A 19,558-nucleotide genomic window follows, 5' to 3' on the forward strand; every position below is an offset into this window, starting at 1 on the left:
TGTTCATTCTGGTAATAGCACATCTGGTTACCGTTTTCTCCTGATGTGGTGCTGAACTTTCGTATGGAGCACTGTGTGTGTGTGTGTATTTACAATAATCACTTCCCACAATTACTACAACTGAAGGAAAAAAGTTGTTGGAGGCAGTTAAGTTTCCAGGCTGTTCACCTCTTTGGAATGCTAAGAAAACTCACAAAAAACTGTACTGTTGAGTACAGACCTAGTTTGAAGCCTTCAACTGTTTGTGAAACTCCAAAATAATGAAGATAGATCTGAATTAGGTTCTTAAAGTGGAGTATTTGGATTTAGAGACCTGTGGTGCATGGAAGGATAGTGTCTGAAGCTACAGATAGGCACTAAAAGCTGCCAGGTCAACATATTTGAGCAAACTCATAGAAAATAACCACAACAATCCTAGGTGTTTATTCAGTACCGTGGCTAAATTGTTTAGAAATAAAGTCTCAACTGAACCAGATATTCTGTCACAGCACAATAGTAATGACTTCATGAATTTCTTTACTGATTAAATTGAAATAATCAGAAATAAAATTGGAATTATGCAATCAACTGTCACAGTATCTCAGAAAACAATGTCACATAATTGTCCTCATGCAATTTCAATCCTTCGCTGTCATAGTTCATGAAGAGCTAACGAAACTTATCAAACCATCAAAAGCCACAACATGTATTCCCTGTAATCTCAGAACATCTTCTTAATATTATTAACTCCTTGCTCTCCTAAGGACATGTCCCAAGAAACTTTAAAATGGCAGTTATCAAACTACTTATTAAGAAGCCACAGCTTGATCCTAGAGAATTGGCTAATTACAGAACGATTTCAAAACTACCATTTATGTTGAAAATACTAGAAAAGGTAGTATCCTCCCAACTATGTTAATTTCTACAGAGAAATAGTATGTATGAACAATTTCAGCCCCATCACTGAACAGACACTGCACTAATTGGAGTTACAAAGACTTGCTCTTATCATCTGATCGCGGCTGCATTTCTCTTCAAGTGCTTTCAGATCTTAGTGCTGCTTTTGACTTGATAGATCACGACATTCTCTTGAATAGGCTGGAGAATTATGTTGGCATTAGTGGACTCGCATTAGCATGGTTTAGGTCCTATTTATCAGACCGCTACCACTTTGTATGTGTAAACGAGGAATTGTCAAATCAAACAAAAGTTAAGTAAGGGGTGCCACAGGGATCAGTTTTAGGATCTCTCCTTATACATGCTTCCCCTGGGAGATATTATCAGGAATCGTGGAATAAGTTTCTACTGTTATGCTGATGATACCCAACTTTATATTTCTTCGAAACCCAATGGAAATGCACAATTCTCCAAATTAGCAGTCTATCAATGAAATCAACGATTGGATGGCCAGAAATTTCCTTCTACTCAATTCCGACAAAACAGAGGTACTAATTATTGGACCAAAATCCTCTTAAAATAAGGCGTTAAAATATAATTTGACTGTCGATGGATGTACTGTTACATACAAAATTTCCAATGTTTGTAGAACAGCATTCTTCCACCTAAGAAATAATGCTAAGTTATGACACATGCTCTCTGTTGCTGATGCCAAAAAACAAATTAATGCATTCATGACCTCAAGACTAGATTATTGTATTGCATTACTGGGAGGATGTCCAGCAAGTTCAATAAATAAACTTCAATTGGTTCAAAATGCAGCAGCCAGAGTGCTGACGAGAACCAAGAAATATGATCATATTAGCCCCATTTTATCATCATTACTTTGGCTACCTGTTAAATTTCGTATTAATTTTAAAATTCTGTTAACTACGTACAAAGCTTTGAATGGTCTAGCTCCGAAGTACTTAAGTGACGTTTCGACACGCTATATTCCATCATGTTCATTAAGATGACAAAATTCTGGCTTGTTAATAATTTCAAGAATATCAAAATCCACAAAAGGAGGTAGATCCTTTTCCTATTTGGCTCCTAAACTATGGAATAGTCAACACTGTTCGGGATGCAGATACACTCACTGAGTCTAGACTAAAGACTCATCTATTTATCCAGGCATACACCTAATTTATCCTTCAACTCACAATTAGGCTGCTTTAGTCAAGTGTCAAGTCAAGTCAAGTGGTTTTTATTGTCGTTTCAACCATATACAGTTAGTACAGTACACAGCGAAACGAGACAACGTGCTTTAGTTTGGTCTGCCAGAACCAGAAACATTGATCATGACCTATATATAACTCTGCAAAAAATGTAATGGCATCTACGCTAGTATTATTCTATTTGTATCCCTGTCTCAACCTCGGGACTCCTATCCCGAGGTCACCAAAACCGTCCAGATCCAGCTCCATTCCTGCTTGGTGTCAGACTCTACTGCTACATGTCTCTGAGTGATGATGACTGAATGCAGCCTTGGATTTAGGATAGACCTCGCTGAAATTACCAACCATATGAACTGTGAAGCACCACACTAATCTCTGCCTGCATCACCTCGGTCTAATGATGGACTACACTCTTAAAATGGAATACATAGACTATCAATTTATTGCCAACAAAAGCCTTCATCAGCCAAATAACAAAGGACAATGGATCAATGTGAAATTCTGATGTTAATCCTATGGACTTCATATGAGTTTAGAACAGCATAAGGGTAAGTAAATGACAAATTTCAATGAAATTTTCCAAATTAATTTCAGTCGACAGCATTTGTGGCATAATGTTGATTACCACAATAGTGAATTTCGACTTGTCTCTCCTTTTCTTAAATAAAAGCAAAAATTTGGGTTCCAGTGAGGCACTTAAAATGGAAGTGAATGGGGCCAATCCGTAAATTTTAAGATACTTACTGTTTCAAAAGTATAGCCACAAGACGCGAACACATGCGTGTTAACTTGATTTTAGTGTGATAAAATCATTACTTACCTTTTCTTTGAAAAATTACATCTAGTTTTACAACTTCGATGTCATGACGGCGTAATGCTGTAAACCCTAAAACGACCATAAAAACGATGATTTAAAAAACTTTACAGCTCAAATACTGCACATTTTAACAGAAGAATTAAAGTAAGTGCTTTTATAAAATTATAAGCTTCACATTTCTGCCTTTTAACCTTCCAAAAATTGGCCCCAAGCACTTCCATTGTTGCCTCACTGTAACTTAAAAATAAGGTTTTTGTGGTTATCAACATTATGCTACAAATGCTGTCGAATGAGCTTAACTTGTATTGAACCCAGAATATTCCTTCAATATTTGAGTGAACTTTCCCTTTTGGGACTGTGCAGTATGAACGTTATAATAGGTTAATCTCAGATACTGGCATGCACACCTGGAGCTCATTAGCCGTCCATATGCAGAGAAACAGGCTATCATGTTGGCAAGGGCTCATCTCTCCCCACCTCCATCTTTTGGGTTGAAGCTGTGCAGATTTCAACAGCTGAATTCTTAAACAACAAGTACAACACTAACACTGAATGAAACATAGATAGTCAACATTCCAAGTGCTCACCAAAACGTCTTCTGAACAGTTGGTGGTTGTGCGAGTTTCATTGCATCACCTCAAATCAAGATGCGGTTGGGCATTACGTTTCATATGGCTAACTTCAGCTTGACGAAATGGCCATAATTGAATGTTTGGTTACATATGTTTGTCTTAAGAAGTTTGTCGAACTGCTGGGAAGATTGAAAAGTGGCTTGATTGTGTTGTACAGATGTACAGGACATTATGCGCTTCATTAAAAGACATGCAATTGTGTAATTCTCTCATTAGGATTAAGTTATTGGTGAAAGTATATGTGAGGCCAACTGAATTTGAGGGAAAGTATGAACTTGCTATATTTTAAATAGCAAACTTCTTGTACTATTTTTTGTCATGTGCAATAGTAAAAGTGTTTAGATGTCAATAGATAGCATTGTGTGAGGAACAGGGTGAAAAATAACAAGTGAAAAAATCAAAACAAAGCAACTGCAAAGTAATGCCCTGGCAACCACCTTTAACAAATCTAGTTAGTGCAGTTAGCTTGCAAGAAAAAGAGACTTACAGCATCTTAGTTCATCATACAAGCAGTCATTTGTAGAAAGCAAATTAGGTGTATAGCAAACATGTTCATGCAGTGATAAAAGAGTAAAATTTTGCAAACATACCACACACAAAAGCACAGAATATCCCTCCGAAACTGACATTCCGTCACCACAGAACAAATAACATCATCAGGGTAGTATGTTAGCAAACACGACACTTAAATACCACATCAAAGAATTCAGCATATGCAATGAATCACTATCTGACACACAACACGGCAGCCACCAACCCGATTACAAGCAGTGACATCAGGCCGTAATTACCATGTTATTCTAGCTGAAAATCCAAAAATATATAGTCTTTGTGTTTTGCATTACAGACTTGGAATATGGGAACATGACTGTGATGTTGAGTTATTTGCAGCGAGTTATTCTAACATCAGGAGACTATGTGTCAGACTGAATCTCACTGAATCATCTAATCCCCCAAACTTGACACAAATGCAGAAGACCACATGGTTCTTCATATTTCATACAACATATAAATCAAACACCCTCTACTTACAAACCATTGACAGATCCAAAACCAGTTCATGAAATGACAATAGTTATATACTGTATATCCTCTTGACACTCTACATCACTAACAGAAAGTAAAGAAAACAGAAAGTGCCCTGTTTTTGGGCATGATACCACAGTAATGCCATTTTTATGGATGTGGTGCCAGGATAATACCATGATTTTGGACATATATTAATAAAATGGTAAACTCTGAAGTACCATGCAATTACCATACATGCCATATCAATTATGCCATGGCATCACCACGGAATTTTTCAAGTAATAGCATTAGTGGAGAACTTTATGTGTTTGGTTTAAACATGGTGTGTATAAGAATGTTTTTGCATCCTTTTCCTCATAGTGGAAAATATTACAAACAGTACACTATTTATAAATTCATTATTTATTACTAAATAAAAAAGACTTGCAATAATAAATTTAAAAAATATTTAATTATAAAGAACAAAATATTTTAGAAATATTTCATTACTTTTTCAATAATTTATTATTTTTACTACTAAAATAATTTACTAAAAATGTATTTTTGCTAAAACTATTTTATAATTTTTTATCAATACTTTATTTTATGAATGTAAAATGTAAGTATTTATCTTAAAAATTTATTATTAAAATAAATGTTATTATTAAATAGTAAATTATAATTATTTATTGCTTTGTTTTTATTGTTAAGAATACATTAAAGTAGTAGTATTAATTTGTATTAATAAACCACATTTATGAAATTGAAATATTTTTACTAAAAAATTATGTAATTACTAACATTCATTTCAAACATATTTTTTATTTTATATTTATATTCAGCCCAGACCGTGTTGATTTTATTTTTAAATACAACATTGTAAATATTGATTAATTTCATATTAATTGCTATTCTTTTTTAGTGTTAAGAATTCACTATAACAGTAATGATTAATTTTTATTAATAAAGTTAATAAAAATACTTTTAAAACTAACAAAAATTAAGTAATTATTAAAATATATTTGATTATAAATATTAAATTATAATTCATAGTTGTGTATTCATTTCTATGGTTTTTTAGTGTTAGGAATTCATTTATGGTAGTAGTATTACTTAATTTGAATTAATAATTCAATTTAATAAAACATATTTTTATTAAAAAAGTAATTAAATATTTGTAACTTAAAAATTAAGTAATTATTAAAATAAATGTCATTCTACTCAGACTGCTGACTTTATTTTTAAATGCTACATTATAATTATTAAGTCATTTTGAATGCTTTTGTAGTGTTAGGACGCATTATAACAGTAGAATTAATTCATTTGTAATACAAATTAAGTTAATAAAATAATAATAAAATAGGTTTTATAAATATGAATAAAAAAATAAATAAATAATATATATATATATATATATATATATATATATAATACTACATAATGAATTAAATTATGTATTAATGCTATGCTGTTAGTTATATGAATTGATTAGTTGTAGTAGTAGTCCCCGCTCCCCCTGTATCTGTTTTCATGATTTCATGCTCTGTGAAGTACATGGCGGGTGAAGCTTGAATGTGAATAGGGAGCGATTATCATCACTTAACCTGTCATGATCTGCCCCGACTGGTAACTAGCTGTCTTGTGTGTTTCTTGAGTTGCCCAGTGCGACCGTTTCCAACAGTATGACTGCTTAGTCAAGACATCCAACTCTTAAAGAGGGACGAGGTGTGAACAGACAGTATTGTACATGTGAAATGTGCATGAACTCTGGGGCTTCAGAGGGATTTAGGCTAATTTCCTGTATCGCATCCAGCGAGAGTGAAATTCAGCCCTTGGGTAAGCTGTCATTGTATCATGCATGCGGCCTGAGAAAAATATAAATCAGACTTCCTTTGTACAGCCCCAGGGTGTACAAATGAGTCGCGCTGCTTCAGTGAGATAAAGAAAACAGTTTGAGAGTTGGCATAAGTGATTATGGCTCTTCTAGTTAAAACAGAGAGCTTCTTTGTGCTTTCAGGGGTAATGAATTGATTTATGCTCAACGGTTCTGACCCCAACATATTGAATCACTTTACCAAAAGTAGGTATAATTGATTGCTCTTTATTACTCTTTTAGTTTTGAAATAAAGTTACATATACAGTTCTGGACACTAAAAAGTTAGGGCAACATTTTTTCAGTCAGAGTAAACATATGGTTCTTCTTTTAGTAATAAAAACAGTCTGCTTCTGAGAGAATTCTTTAAAGGAGTAATCCAGGTTTAATACAAGTTAAGGTCAGTTAACAGCATTTGCAGGATAATGTTGATTTCCACAAAAAATTCCTCCTTTAGAATATTTAAAAAATAAAAAATCTTGGTTACAGTAATGCACTGACATTGGAAGTGAATGGGGTGTATTTTTGAAACAGTATGTATTTTTGCATTTACAGACTGGCCCCATTCACTTACTGTACCAGCATAAAATTATAATATTTTTTTAATATGGGATGAGTCAAATTGTGGTAATTGACATTGTCACAAATGACGTTGATTGAGCTTAACTTTCATTGAACCAGGAATGTTCCTTTAAATACAATTTGTACTAAAGATTTTTACATTAGCCTAAAGACATCAAAATCTTGACATGTGTAACCAGTCCTACCCAACCCGCTCCGAGCGGGAATCGAACTGGCGTCTCCAGCATAAGAGGCGTGCGTGCTAACAAGGAGGCTAAAGGCTGCAGCCTCTAGTGTCAGTCGCTAGTGTGCCTCTTGAGGAGTGAAGTTTACACACTGCACAGCTACCTACCAGCTGGCTACCGTTACACTCATCCCCCTAAACCTCACTCCCATCCGGGTCACGGCACCACTGTAACCAGTCCTACTCAACCTGCTCCGAGCAGGAATAAAACTGCCGTCTCCAGCATGAGAGGCGTGCGCGCTAACAAGGAGGCTAAAGGCTGCAGCCTCTAGTGTCAGTCGCTAGTGTGCCTCTTGAGGAGTGAGGTTTACACACTGCACAGCTACCTACCAGCTGGCTACCATTACACTCATCCCCCTAAACCTCACTCCCATCCGGGTCACGGCACCACTGTAACCAGTCCTACTCAACCCGCTCAGAGCGGGAATAAAACTGGCGTCTCCAGCATGAGAGGCGTGCGCGCTAACAAGGAGGCTAAAGGCTGCAGGGTCTAGCATCTGTCCCTAGTCCGCCTCTTGAGGCCAGGGGAGTGAGGTTTAGACATGGCACAGCTACCTACCAGCTGGCTACCGTTACACATGCATCTTTAATTCTAAGGTCTATGTTCCTATTGAACAGTTTTTATGACAAAATAAACTTTATTATTATTTTATTTATTTAGTTATTTTTCTTTGCGAAAAGTAAACTGCTGTTTTAGGAAACATAAGATCTGGGCTCAATTTCATTATTGTGGTAATAATTTAAAAATACAAACAAATCATATTGATGAGAGAATTAAATCTTACATATTAAATGAATGTTCAGGGTTCAATCGACAGCATGTATGGCATAATGCCGATTGTTAACACATATAAAATTTACGTCTTGTGGCTAAATAAAAGTGCATTTTAACATTTATGGATTGGCCCCATTCAATTCCATTGTTAGTGCCTTACTGTAATCACAATTATTGCTCTTTTTCTTTTTAAAAAGAGAGACGATTAGAAATAGATTCTTTTTTTGTGCTAATCAATATCATGCCACAAATGCTGTCAACTGAACTTAACTTGTATTGAACCCGGAACATTCCTTTAATGTAATGCTCCATATTATGTTTAGTTATGGCTTATGTTGCAGAAAGGTTCCTGGAATTTAGTGGTAGAGGGAATGTTGGGGAAATTATGCACGCGATGCACAACCTACAACAAATGTTCTACTTATGTACAAAAACATTTCTTGTCTAACCCTGTCTAAAAGTGAAACAAACAAACAAACAAACAAACAAAAAACTTTACTGTACTTTAAAGCTCTGTTCTGGGAACTAAAAACTAACATTGTTTGTTGGGAACTATTTTTTTTAAGTATCTATAGGGCATGTGGTAAAATTGGCCTATTACAAAGATGTAACACAAACTTCAAAGTTAGTTATCAACAAAGCCATTAATCGGTCCCATATCACCAACTTCTCATTGCAGCAACAGCAGTGATTAATGATAATGTAATTTTACAAGTGCGGACAATGCATGAGGTCACGACCTGCAGTCCTGTAAGTAATTACAGGAAATAAGTTAAATGGTGAGGATGCCCTTGGATGGTCGCATTTAATGCAAACAATGTGTTGCAACACCTGCTGAACACAATGACAGCATTTCCTCCGCGCTCCTCCGAAATATCTGGTTTCTTTCAAGGAGGTAAAAAGGGTTTTATCTGTGTGAATGACTACATGGAACTTCCTGTCTAATTGTACTGCCATGTTTATCCTGAAAGTTTCACCTCGTAAGATAAGCATCTGTGTTATAGATTGAAGGTATTTGAAGCGTCTCGTGTATCCTCAGAGGTGGTCTGAATGATATGAACAGGTAAGGGTTGGAAAAATGCTTGTATGTTCGAACACACTTGCACAGATGTCCCACATGTGAATGGCTCTGATGAACCTGATTTCATCCCAAGCTTTCATGATGTCAGCGGGCTGTAGAAAGATTCCTTTCCTTTAAGGCAACTTGGCAGGATGTGTAAAGAAAAACAGAAAGACAACACCAAGATTAAGCTGCTTTTGTCACGGTTCTGTGGCGGACTTTAAAGGCCTTGGCTTTGGTCCAATATCGCAGACACTGTTTTTGTGCGCCTCTGTTCGTTCCCTGCATCTTTCTCTTTTTGTAAGCAAGGTAAACATGTAAGAAAAAAAACACTGGCAGCCAGGTTTCAGAGCAGGGTGTTTTTGTATTTTTACCCTTTCAAATGGTGGCTTTGTTGTCGAGTAGGCCATTATGACTGTTTGAAAAAAGGAGAAAAGCAAACAGTGAGTTCATTCTTTGAAAGGAACAGCCAGGTATTCCCAGGTGTTGCTGGCCTCACAGACGCTCCGAGTTTCACTGTCTTAATGAAGACACTCACTCGTCGGTACATGAAGATTTGTTCCATAAAAAGAACTTTGTGAGGAGAATGAAGTTGTATTGAGAAATACCGGTAGTGCTTTTGTGGCTGTTTGGTAGCTTCCTGATTCTGTCATGAGGACCTTTTGTAAACTTTGAGATGGATTTACTTATAGTTGAATAACATAATATAAATAAATGAAACACATTTCATGAAGCCTGTTAATAATGTTTCTGTTATATATATCTGTTTGGAATAATGTACAGTTTTTGCTGTTTCGGAAGGTAATTGGTACTTTAATTCACCAAAGTGGCATTCAACTGATCACAAAGTATAGTCGAGACATACTGATGTAAAAAAACAGCACCATCACTATTTGAAAAAAGTAACTTTTTATCTAACCTAAACATGCCCCATTTCCAGCAGCCATCACGTCAACACCTTATCCTTGAGGAATCATGCTAAATTGTTAATTTGGTACAAGAAAATCACTTGCCATTATATCAAACACAGTTGAAAGCTATTTGGCTCATTAAATGAAGATTAACATTGTCTTTCTGTTGGTATTTGAGTTGCCCCAGTATGCAACAGACTGGCATGTCTTAAGGTTAATATTAGGTCAAAAATGGCAAATCAGTCAATCATTGTTTTGAGAAATGAAGGCTATACAATGATTGAAATTGCCAAAAGAAACCTGAAGATTTCATGCAAAGGTGTTCACTACAGTCTACAATTCATTGTTTTAAAAGTATAGCCACAAGACGTAGACATTATACATGTTAAAATTATTTTAGTGCGATAAAAGTGCTTACTAAGCATATCTGTGTACAGCCATGGCCAAAAGTATTGGCAGTGACATACATTTTGTGTTTTGCAAAGTTTGCTGCTTCAGTATTTGTAGATCATTTTTTCCACATGTTTCTATGGTATACTGGAAAACAATGATAAGAGTTTCATAAGTTTTAAAGACTTTTATTGGCAAAAACATTCAATATATGCAAAGAGTCAATATTTACAGTATTGGCCCTTGTTCTTCATAACCTCTGCAATTCGCTCTGGCATGCTGGATATCAGTTTCTGGACCAAATCCTGACTGATGGCCATCCATTCTTGCCTTATTAGTGCTTGGAGTTGATCACAATTTGTGGGCTTCTGCAAGTCCACTCGCCTTTTGAGGATTGTTTGTGGATTGAGTTGCCTGGCCATGGATCCAAAATGTCAATGTAATGATCTCCGAGCCACTTCATTATCACTCTTACCTTGTGACATGGTGCTCCATCATGCTGGAAAATGCACGGATCATCACCAAATTGCTCCTGGATCATTGGGAGAAGTTCTCTTGCAGGACGTTTTGATACCATTCTTTATTCATGGCAGTGTTTTTGGGCAGAATTTTGAGAGAGCCCACTCCCTTGGATGAAAAGCAACCGCACACATGGATGGACTCAGGATGGTTCACTGTTGGCACAACACAGGACTCATGGTAGCGTTCACCTTTTCTTCTCCGGACTATCGATTTTCCAGATGTCCCAAACAGTCGGAAGGGGGCTTCATCAGAGAAAATGACTTTGCACCAACCTTCTGCTGAAAATCCAGAATTTCAGTCTGTCCTTGATGCTTTTTTTGGAGAGGAGTGGCTTCTTTGCTGCCCTTCTTGACAGCAGGCCATTGTCCAAAAGTCTTTGTCTCACTGTGCATGCAGATGCCCTCACACCAACCTGCTGGCAATATTGAGCAAGCTCTGCATTGGTGGTGACACGATTCGGTAGCTGACTCCTCAGGAGAAGACATCATGGCGCTTGCTGGACACTCTGGGATGTCCTGAAGCCTTCTTCTCTGCAGTTGAACCTCTCTCCTTGAAGTTTTTGATGATCCGGTAAATGGTTCTTTCAGGTACAATATGTGGCAGGGCCAAAAAACAGTGAAATTTGGGTTTTTGTGATAAAGTAAGCTTTTTGCAATTATTTAAAATGCATCTGATCACTCTGCACAATAATCTAGAAACAATGTGAATCAACACCACAACAACTGAAGCAGAGCCAATACTTTTGGCCATGCCTGTACACTACAGTCTTCAAAGACAAAGGACAACTGGCTCTAAGGACAGAAAGAGATGTGGAAGGCCCCCTCAAAAAACAAGAGGATAAGTACATTAGAGTCGCTAGTTTGTAAAATAGATGCCTCACATGTCCTCAGCTGACAGCTTCATTGAATTCAACCCGCTCAACACCAGTTTCATTTACAACAGTAAAGAGAAGACTCAGGAGTGCCTTATGGGAAGAATTGCAAAGAAAAAGACACTTTTGAAACAGAAAAGCAAAAAGAAAAGGTTAGAGTGGGCAAAGAAACACAGACATTGGACAACAGATAATTGGAAAAGAGTGTTATGGATCTTAACCCCATTGAGCTTTTGTGGGATCAGCTAGACTGTAAGTTGCATGAGAAGTGCCCGACAAGACAGCCACATCTATGGCAAGTGCTACAGGAAGTGTGGGGTGAAATGTCACCTGAGTATCTGGACAAATTGACAGCTAGAATGCCAAAGATCTGCAAAGCTGTCATGACTGCATGTGGAGGAGTTTTTGATGAGAACACTTTGAAGTAGTTTAAGAATTTCTGAAAATGTTGCTCAAATTGTAATAGTAAATTTTCACGTTAATAATGTCCTGACTATACATTTTGATCAGTCGAATGCCACTTTGTTCAATAAAACTACCAATTTCTTTCCATAAGAGCAAAATCTGTACATTATTCCAAACTTTTGGCCACCAGTGTGTGTGTGTGTGTGTGTGTGTGTGTGCATATAAATATACAGTATACATGCAGTATATATATATATATATATATATATATATATATATATATATATATATATATATATATATATATATATATATGTATAATGTATGTATATAATATAAGATATATGTTTTTTAAAATATTGTGCACTTTAAAGATAATCGTTAATAGGTAAGTACAGTATAATAATGCTGGTCTATTGTATCTGTGGTAACTGTTACGTAATAGAGCACACAATTGATTTTGAGATGTACTGTCAGGCATTATGAATGAATTATAATGCTTTATATGTAATGGTTTCATAGTTATATAACCTAAATATAATAATAATTTCAATGTGAACTAGGCATTTTGCTTTCAAAACAACATAATTTATTGGTATATTGTATCTGCTGTCGTCTGACTTCTTTGCCTTGAGCTGTAATTACAATGTGAAAAATTGAACTCTGATTAACTGATAAAATATAAACCAAACATTTTGTAGTGTTTTTAACATCTCATAGTATTGTAAATGAATAGGAAAAATACAGTACTAATTTGAGGATATAAAAACATGTTGTTTGGCACTTTTATGCACTACTACTACAGTAGAAATAAGAAAGGGGACACTTGAGGGTATTACAAAAACTGGTAAATCTGTAACTGCATAAATTATTATCCACATTAGAACATGTTTGCCAGGTATGAAACCATGTTGTGTCAAGAGCTTTATCATTTTATAATGATAAAATTATTTATCGTGACAAACGTATATTTTTTAACATAAAAAGAATCCAGACTGTACAAGATTGTCCATACAAAGATAGCTAATTATGATCATTGTGTTTCTTTCAATTTAACACTTGATATATGCTGCACAGTTTACACAACAGCGCAGAGGAAGACAATGCAAACTTGTATTTGGTTTAAACATTTTTGATAATGCCCAATTTGAAGCATCAAAACATTGCTTACAAATAAATAAACTGTTTTAGAATCACTTAAGTTCAACAAGGTTTCCTTTTTGGGATACTTTTTAAAAAAAACAGGGACAATGGATTTAAAAACATAGCAAACAGATGTCTGGGTTAAGTGCATTCCTGAATTCCCACAGTCCTTTGACAAATTACCATGAATATCACGGTAAACAAAGACTTCATATGCTCCGACAACGCACAATACATCTGAGTTTCAGTCTACCGTTAATTCTTTGAAACTCTGACTCAGTTCAGTTCTGTAAATATTAAAGGGGAGCCATTACATGAGCAGTCAAAGGCATTTTACACAGTCTTCATTATAGTGGTCAAGCTTATGAAAACACAAAAAGGGCCATAGAAGCACTATGGGATTATGGTACCTCAGGTTATTCAGTGTAGGCCCTGATTATAAAAGTACAAAGTTAATGAAAAACACAAGGAACCCCTTGCCAGAACCGTACAATGACAACATCTCTCAGAATTATCACTTTAAGTTACTATATAACCATAGATCAAGAATAAACTCTTTTTCCATTAAGTGAAATAAAGATACAATTAGACAGATAACTAGATCTTCGATTGATTGAATCTACACTGATTCTTACTGTAAAAACTCATTAAGGTAGATCATGCCTGCAGGCTATCTAAAAACAAAATAAACATAAATGCCCTCATGCATTCAACTTGTTTTAAAAGAACCTGTGGAGATCAAAGAATCAGTTTTGAGATGTAACTAAATTAAATGTAACTGGATCTCCGAATATCTGCAAACATTTTGGCTTTATATGTAAAGGTACAAATACGTTTCAATGAGATTTGGTGCTAATAAAAATTATGAAAAACTTTTTGGCCCCATCTACAAAATTTGTCAATGGGCAATTGTATAATTAAATCTTGTGGCATTAGTTCACATAGCCAAACAACAGTTTAAGCTGAAAATGTTAAGAACACAATACATTTACTCAATTCAGTTACTGCTGGATATGAACAATGTGTTGTCCCATACAGAATCTGCTGCCGTGTTTCTTTAAAACATGAACGTTTCTCCATTCTAAACCAGTTTGACATATCATTATTATTTGTTCGTTAGCCTAGCCCTTTTCCACCCCACTGTTCAAAATGTCTTTGTGCTTCTTGTATTCAGAATGAGAGATCAGTTAGAATGAAACAACATGGCTCATTTGTCTTTCCATTCTCTAGACTTTAAGCAGAAATGTTTGTTTGAGGCAGCCCTGGTCCACTTTGGCCTACATATTGCCCCTGCCATATTGGATCATTGGAATTACATAAACCAAAACCAGTTTCCCATTTGTGGTGAGGACTGCAAGTAGTAAGGCTTCCATATGTGAGGACAGTGGCTAACATTGGTAGTGATAGCAGCCCTGACCCACTTTGGCCAACATACTGTACTATTATGTCTGAAAGACTTCCACAATAGGTCAAAAGTTGAAGAAATAGAACCAGATGGAGCCAAAACTGTGGTGATAATTATAAGTAGGAAAGCCTCCATTCCCAAAAACAGGGGCTAACACTGGTAGTGGATGTGTTGGTGCTGGTGAACTTTGCCATCCACGTGCGAGTGGGTGTGTGTATGAATGTCTGAGTAAATCTTTGGGTAGACTTTAGGAGCAGACTGGGCAAGCAGAAGCTGCTGTTGTTGCTGCTGGGCCAGATATTCTTCATAGGTGACGGAGCCCATGCAGTCTTTATCGTCAGGCGGTAGGGTTCGGTCTCTGGGCGGTTGCCGGTGGCCATTGGGTAAGGTCTGGGCTGAAATTATGGCTCCTGAGGAACAGTGCTTCCTGGACTGGCAGAACCACAGGAGGATGGTACCCAGGATGAAGACAACTCCTGCAGGGATGCCGATAATGACAGGCCAGGGAAGACTTGGGGGCAGCACAGAAGGGATTGGTGAAAATGGTGGCTTTGGGTCTGGATAAGACAGAGAGAGATTTTGGTGAATAGAACTGATTGAAAACCACAATGTCAGGGACAATGAAATTGACATATATTTTTGGGTGAACTCTGATCTCTTTAATGGTACAGTAGCAAAAAACATCATATTTAGTTCTGAATGTCAGAGAAAGGGTGGGTAATGTCATTTTAAACTAAATTACAACTGTTTTCAGTTTAAGAAAACTTGACTAACATTACAAGAGAGCTTGAGGGAAAAAGTCTAGTATACTACAAAGAGAATGAAACTGACCAGGTAACACAGTAAGGAAGGCACTGCGGAAGCTGTAGCCCATTGTATTGGCCCCTAGGCAGATATACATGCCGGCATCCTCCTCCTTGGCCCGGGTGATAAGTAGCTTGTTCAGATAAGAGCCATCTGGACGTGACCACACTTCACCCGTGGGCAACACAATGAAACGATGGTCCCCAACCTCAATGGTGGAGTTGTACTTGCTCTCATCGCCAGGTTCGACCCTCTTTAACCATTGGATAACTGGCTTGACATCACTACGCACTTTGCACTGGAAAGACGTGGTGCCACCATAGTCCACTGTAGTGTTAACTGGATGAGTGCCCGTTAAGATTGGCTTGGAATTTGTACGCTCTGAAATAAAATAAGAAAGATTTTATTTTGTAATCTGTATTTAATGCAGTTAATGGTCTGTAATGCTTGGGCTGGTTTTCTTCCTTTTCAGACCTAAAAATAGTTAGACTATTTTGAGTTCGGACAAAAATGTCACATATGACTCTGTCAAGAACAAGATTAATTAACTTCCCACATATGTTGACTTTGGGCCTGCTAGGATGTGGTTGTTAAGTTAGAAGACACAGCTGGGAATTAATATGGAGCAGAAAGCAAATGAGCTGAATTAAATCTTTGTTTTCAGGCTTTGATTGGATTTCCTACAAAACAGTGAGCCATCACAGCCCTGCTAAAATGAGCAGCATAGCTGATCAGCAGTGAATGTTGTGTGTTGGATGCTGGTGTCCTCACCAATTTTCTTAACAAGCTTAGGAATAGTTCACCCAAAAATAAAAATTCTCTCATCATTTACTCACCCTCATGCCATCCCAGATGTGTATGACTTTCTTTCATCTGCTGAACACAAACAAAGTGTTTTAGAAGAATTTCTCAGCTCTGTAGGTCCATACAATGCAAGTGAATGGGTGCCAAAATTGTGAAACTCTCAAATCCACATAAGGGCAACATAAACGTACTGCAGATGACTCCAATAGTTAAATCCATATCTTAAGAAGTGATATAATAGGTGTATGTGAGAAACAGATTAATATTTAAGTCAGTCAGTTAGTTTTTTGCTATAAATTCTCCTCCCTGCTCAGTCAATCTTCACTTCAGTTTCACTTTCCCATTCTTCTTCTGTTTTTGTTCATTCACAGTATTAATGCTTATCATCCCCTATTGGGCAGGGAGGAGAATTCATGATAAAAAAATACTTAAATATTGATCTGCTTCTCACACACACCTATCATATCATGTCTGAACACATGTATTTAACCACTGGAGTCATGTGGATTAGTTTTGTTCTCTCTTTATGTGTATTTGTAGCGTCAAAATGTTGTCACTCATTCACTTGCATTGTGAGGACCTGCAGAGCTGAAATATTCTTTTCAAATCTTAATTTGTGTTCTGCAGAAGAAAGCAAGTCATACTCATCTGGGATGCCAGGAGAGTGAGTACATCATGAGAGAATGTTCATTTTTGGGTGAACTATTCCTTTAACCAGCAATACTGCATCGGCCAATAACTGTCTCTTAGCCCTTAAACAGAAGTGTTACCTCCCCTTTGTGTCCATTACAAAATCTACCAACAACTTTGTAAATGGATAATTATTTTTGTTTTAGAAAGTATTGTGAAAAATAAGTGTTAATTTAATTTCTGCAATTATGTGTACATTTAATGTCTCATCATAATATATATATATATATATATATATATATATATATATATATATATATATATATATATATATATATATATAGTATATTTATTGGTCATCATGCTCTCTATATATCAGATGAAAACCCCAAAGCAATATCTCTGCTATCAATTGATCAAGGCAGTTTTGCTTGTACTGCAATGTGTTACTAATTGTTGGAATGGCTGTTGGAAACAAAGAATGCTAATCTTGTTTGTAAAGAACCACAACACCAACACCAAGCTCTGAGAGCATGCCAAACAGATGTTAAACTCCCTGCAACAGCATTCTAGCCATAAGAAAAATCATATTAAACTGTTGTTTAAACTGTTTCAGCAATCTATGCTATACAAGTGAGTCATCAAAGGCTGCATCACATTCCAGGAGAACATCAAAGAGCTCAGCTTCTTGACTCACGGATGACTTCCACTTTATAGGTGGCGTTGATCTCCCCGGCGCGGTTGGACACGTGGCAGGTGTATTTACCGCTGTGTTCTGGTGTAAGGTTCTTCAGGCTTAGGGTCCACTTCTTCTTGCGCCCCTCACCCACCTCCTCGGGTGTCAGAGGTCTGCTGTCCTTCAGCCAGACAATATCAGGTCTGGGATTCCCGCTGGCGGTGCACTTGAGCCGGACTGAACTGCCCACCGGCCGGGCAATCACACGCTTCCTCATTTTGGCCGGCTGTGTGAAACGGGGCCGCACTACAAAAAAAAGAGAGAATAAGTTATACAGCACATTACATTTGAGGCAATAATATTTTGAAGACTATTTCTAGCGGTTTTATTGCATGCTTTTGGTAAGGTCAGGTTGGGTGAATGAAGACAACAAGAACATTTTCATGTCATATTTCTTCCAAAAAATTATATTTTTATATCTTTATTTTGCATTAATAAAATAAAGCATATTTTAGGACCATTAAGGTTTTCTGCACTGCAAAATAGTTTTTTTTTAATGACAGAATTTTCATTTTTGCCCAATTTCTCATTACTGAAAAACTACTTTTCATTAATGTAATGTGCTTAATTATAATGAAAGTAATGCTACAATGCAAAAAATGTTAATGGTACTAAAATAGGATTTTTATTCTTTGTCAAATATAATTTGTATTTATTTAAAAAATGTTCAGATAAAATATGACCCAGACATGTTTTCATGAGATTCACCCAGTTTAGATCTAATTAGGCAATTCTGGATGCTAATTTTCGTGTGGCTGGAGTCATCTTCCACATGCGCTATTCCGCAATCTAATCAAACATCGTAAAGTATAACGGCAGCCATGCAAAGTCCAAATTATGTACTTTTCCAATGCCACAAAAAGACCATACCTCTTTTCCAAACATTAAGAGCTTAAATAGCCAGTTGACTCATCATACTGTATGCGCACATAGTAATTTACACAATACCGGTAACATTACAATGAAAATAAAACATAAGGGAGCTGACATGAAGTTCTTGTGTGGACAAATGTACTGAGCAAAGCATCACACCATGAGGGCAATCTGACAACGTAAACAGCAGCCCCTCTGTAGTTTGTACTCCATAGATCCCTGCTGACTGTTAACACTCACAGCAGACACTAAAAAACACACCAAAAGCAAACGCAATAGTAAACTAAGCATCTCTCCCACCGGCAGCCACTGCAATGCTTCAGAGTACAAAAACAAGTAGGTCAGGCCCTCTTTGAGTACTGCAGAGTTCAGCAGTCCTCCGATATCAAATCAGATGGAGACCGACAGACAGGAATGGAATGCTTCCCCCCTCTCACACTTCACATAAATAGCCTGCTCTTTGGCTTGTCAAATGCAATTACCAAAGCAAACACTGGGCACCACAGGTACGAGTGTGTGACTCCAGAGGGTAGTGGTCCACAGGAAGTAGTATGGGGACTGTCCAATCCCAGAACACAGGGCTACCTGTCAGTATCTGGGAAGATTTAGACACTTGTGTGCCAGGCTTTTAGATGGGGGTTTGATAGGAAAAATACAAGGGCAGGAACTGAGTGTACATACTGTCCAAACACACATTAACAAACTCAGTCTGTTTACATTGAGCAGATATGATCGAACTACGGCAAGAATGTCATCTGAGGAAGTTTTATTTAGACACAGCGCGCTACCTTCAACTCTTGGAGCAAGTCCACAACACAAGGCCAGTTGTGGTACGATTAATGTGTATACATGTTGAATAAAGCCGAGCTACTGTACGATCACATTTTCTAGGTCTGTTAGCACAACTTCCCAAAAATTGGACAGGTATGACAGTCAGACTTAAGGGTTTACATGACATTTTTAAAGAGCAAGAGTAAACAAACTGACTGTGTGTTTGGCAT

The 19,558-nt window shown here is 36.8% G+C and overlaps 1 protein-coding gene across 1 annotated transcript in view; it reads right to left on the reverse strand.

Moving 5' to 3' along the window:
• Positions 1 to 12,714: 12,714 nt before the first annotated feature.
• LOC127663182 (fibroblast growth factor receptor-like 1) overlaps positions 12,715 to 19,558 on the reverse strand; it is a 74,193-nt gene continuing 67,349 nt past the window's right edge. The window contains exons 5-7 of the mRNA XM_052154677.1: positions 17,646 to 17,930; positions 15,542 to 15,895; positions 12,715 to 15,267 (exon numbers count right to left, since the gene is read on the reverse strand). Coding sequence (XP_052010637.1) covers positions 14,861 to 15,267; positions 15,542 to 15,895; positions 17,646 to 17,930 — 1,046 coding nt within the window. The 3' untranslated portion in view covers positions 12,715 to 14,860. The remainder of the gene's footprint in view (positions 15,268 to 15,541; positions 15,896 to 17,645; positions 17,931 to 19,558) is intronic.

This window comes from Xyrauchen texanus, chromosome 23 (assembly GCF_025860055.1).
Source record: "Xyrauchen texanus isolate HMW12.3.18 chromosome 23, RBS_HiC_50CHRs, whole genome shotgun sequence".
In the NCBI taxonomy this organism is placed as follows: Eukaryota; Metazoa; Chordata; class Actinopteri; order Cypriniformes; family Catostomidae; genus Xyrauchen; species Xyrauchen texanus.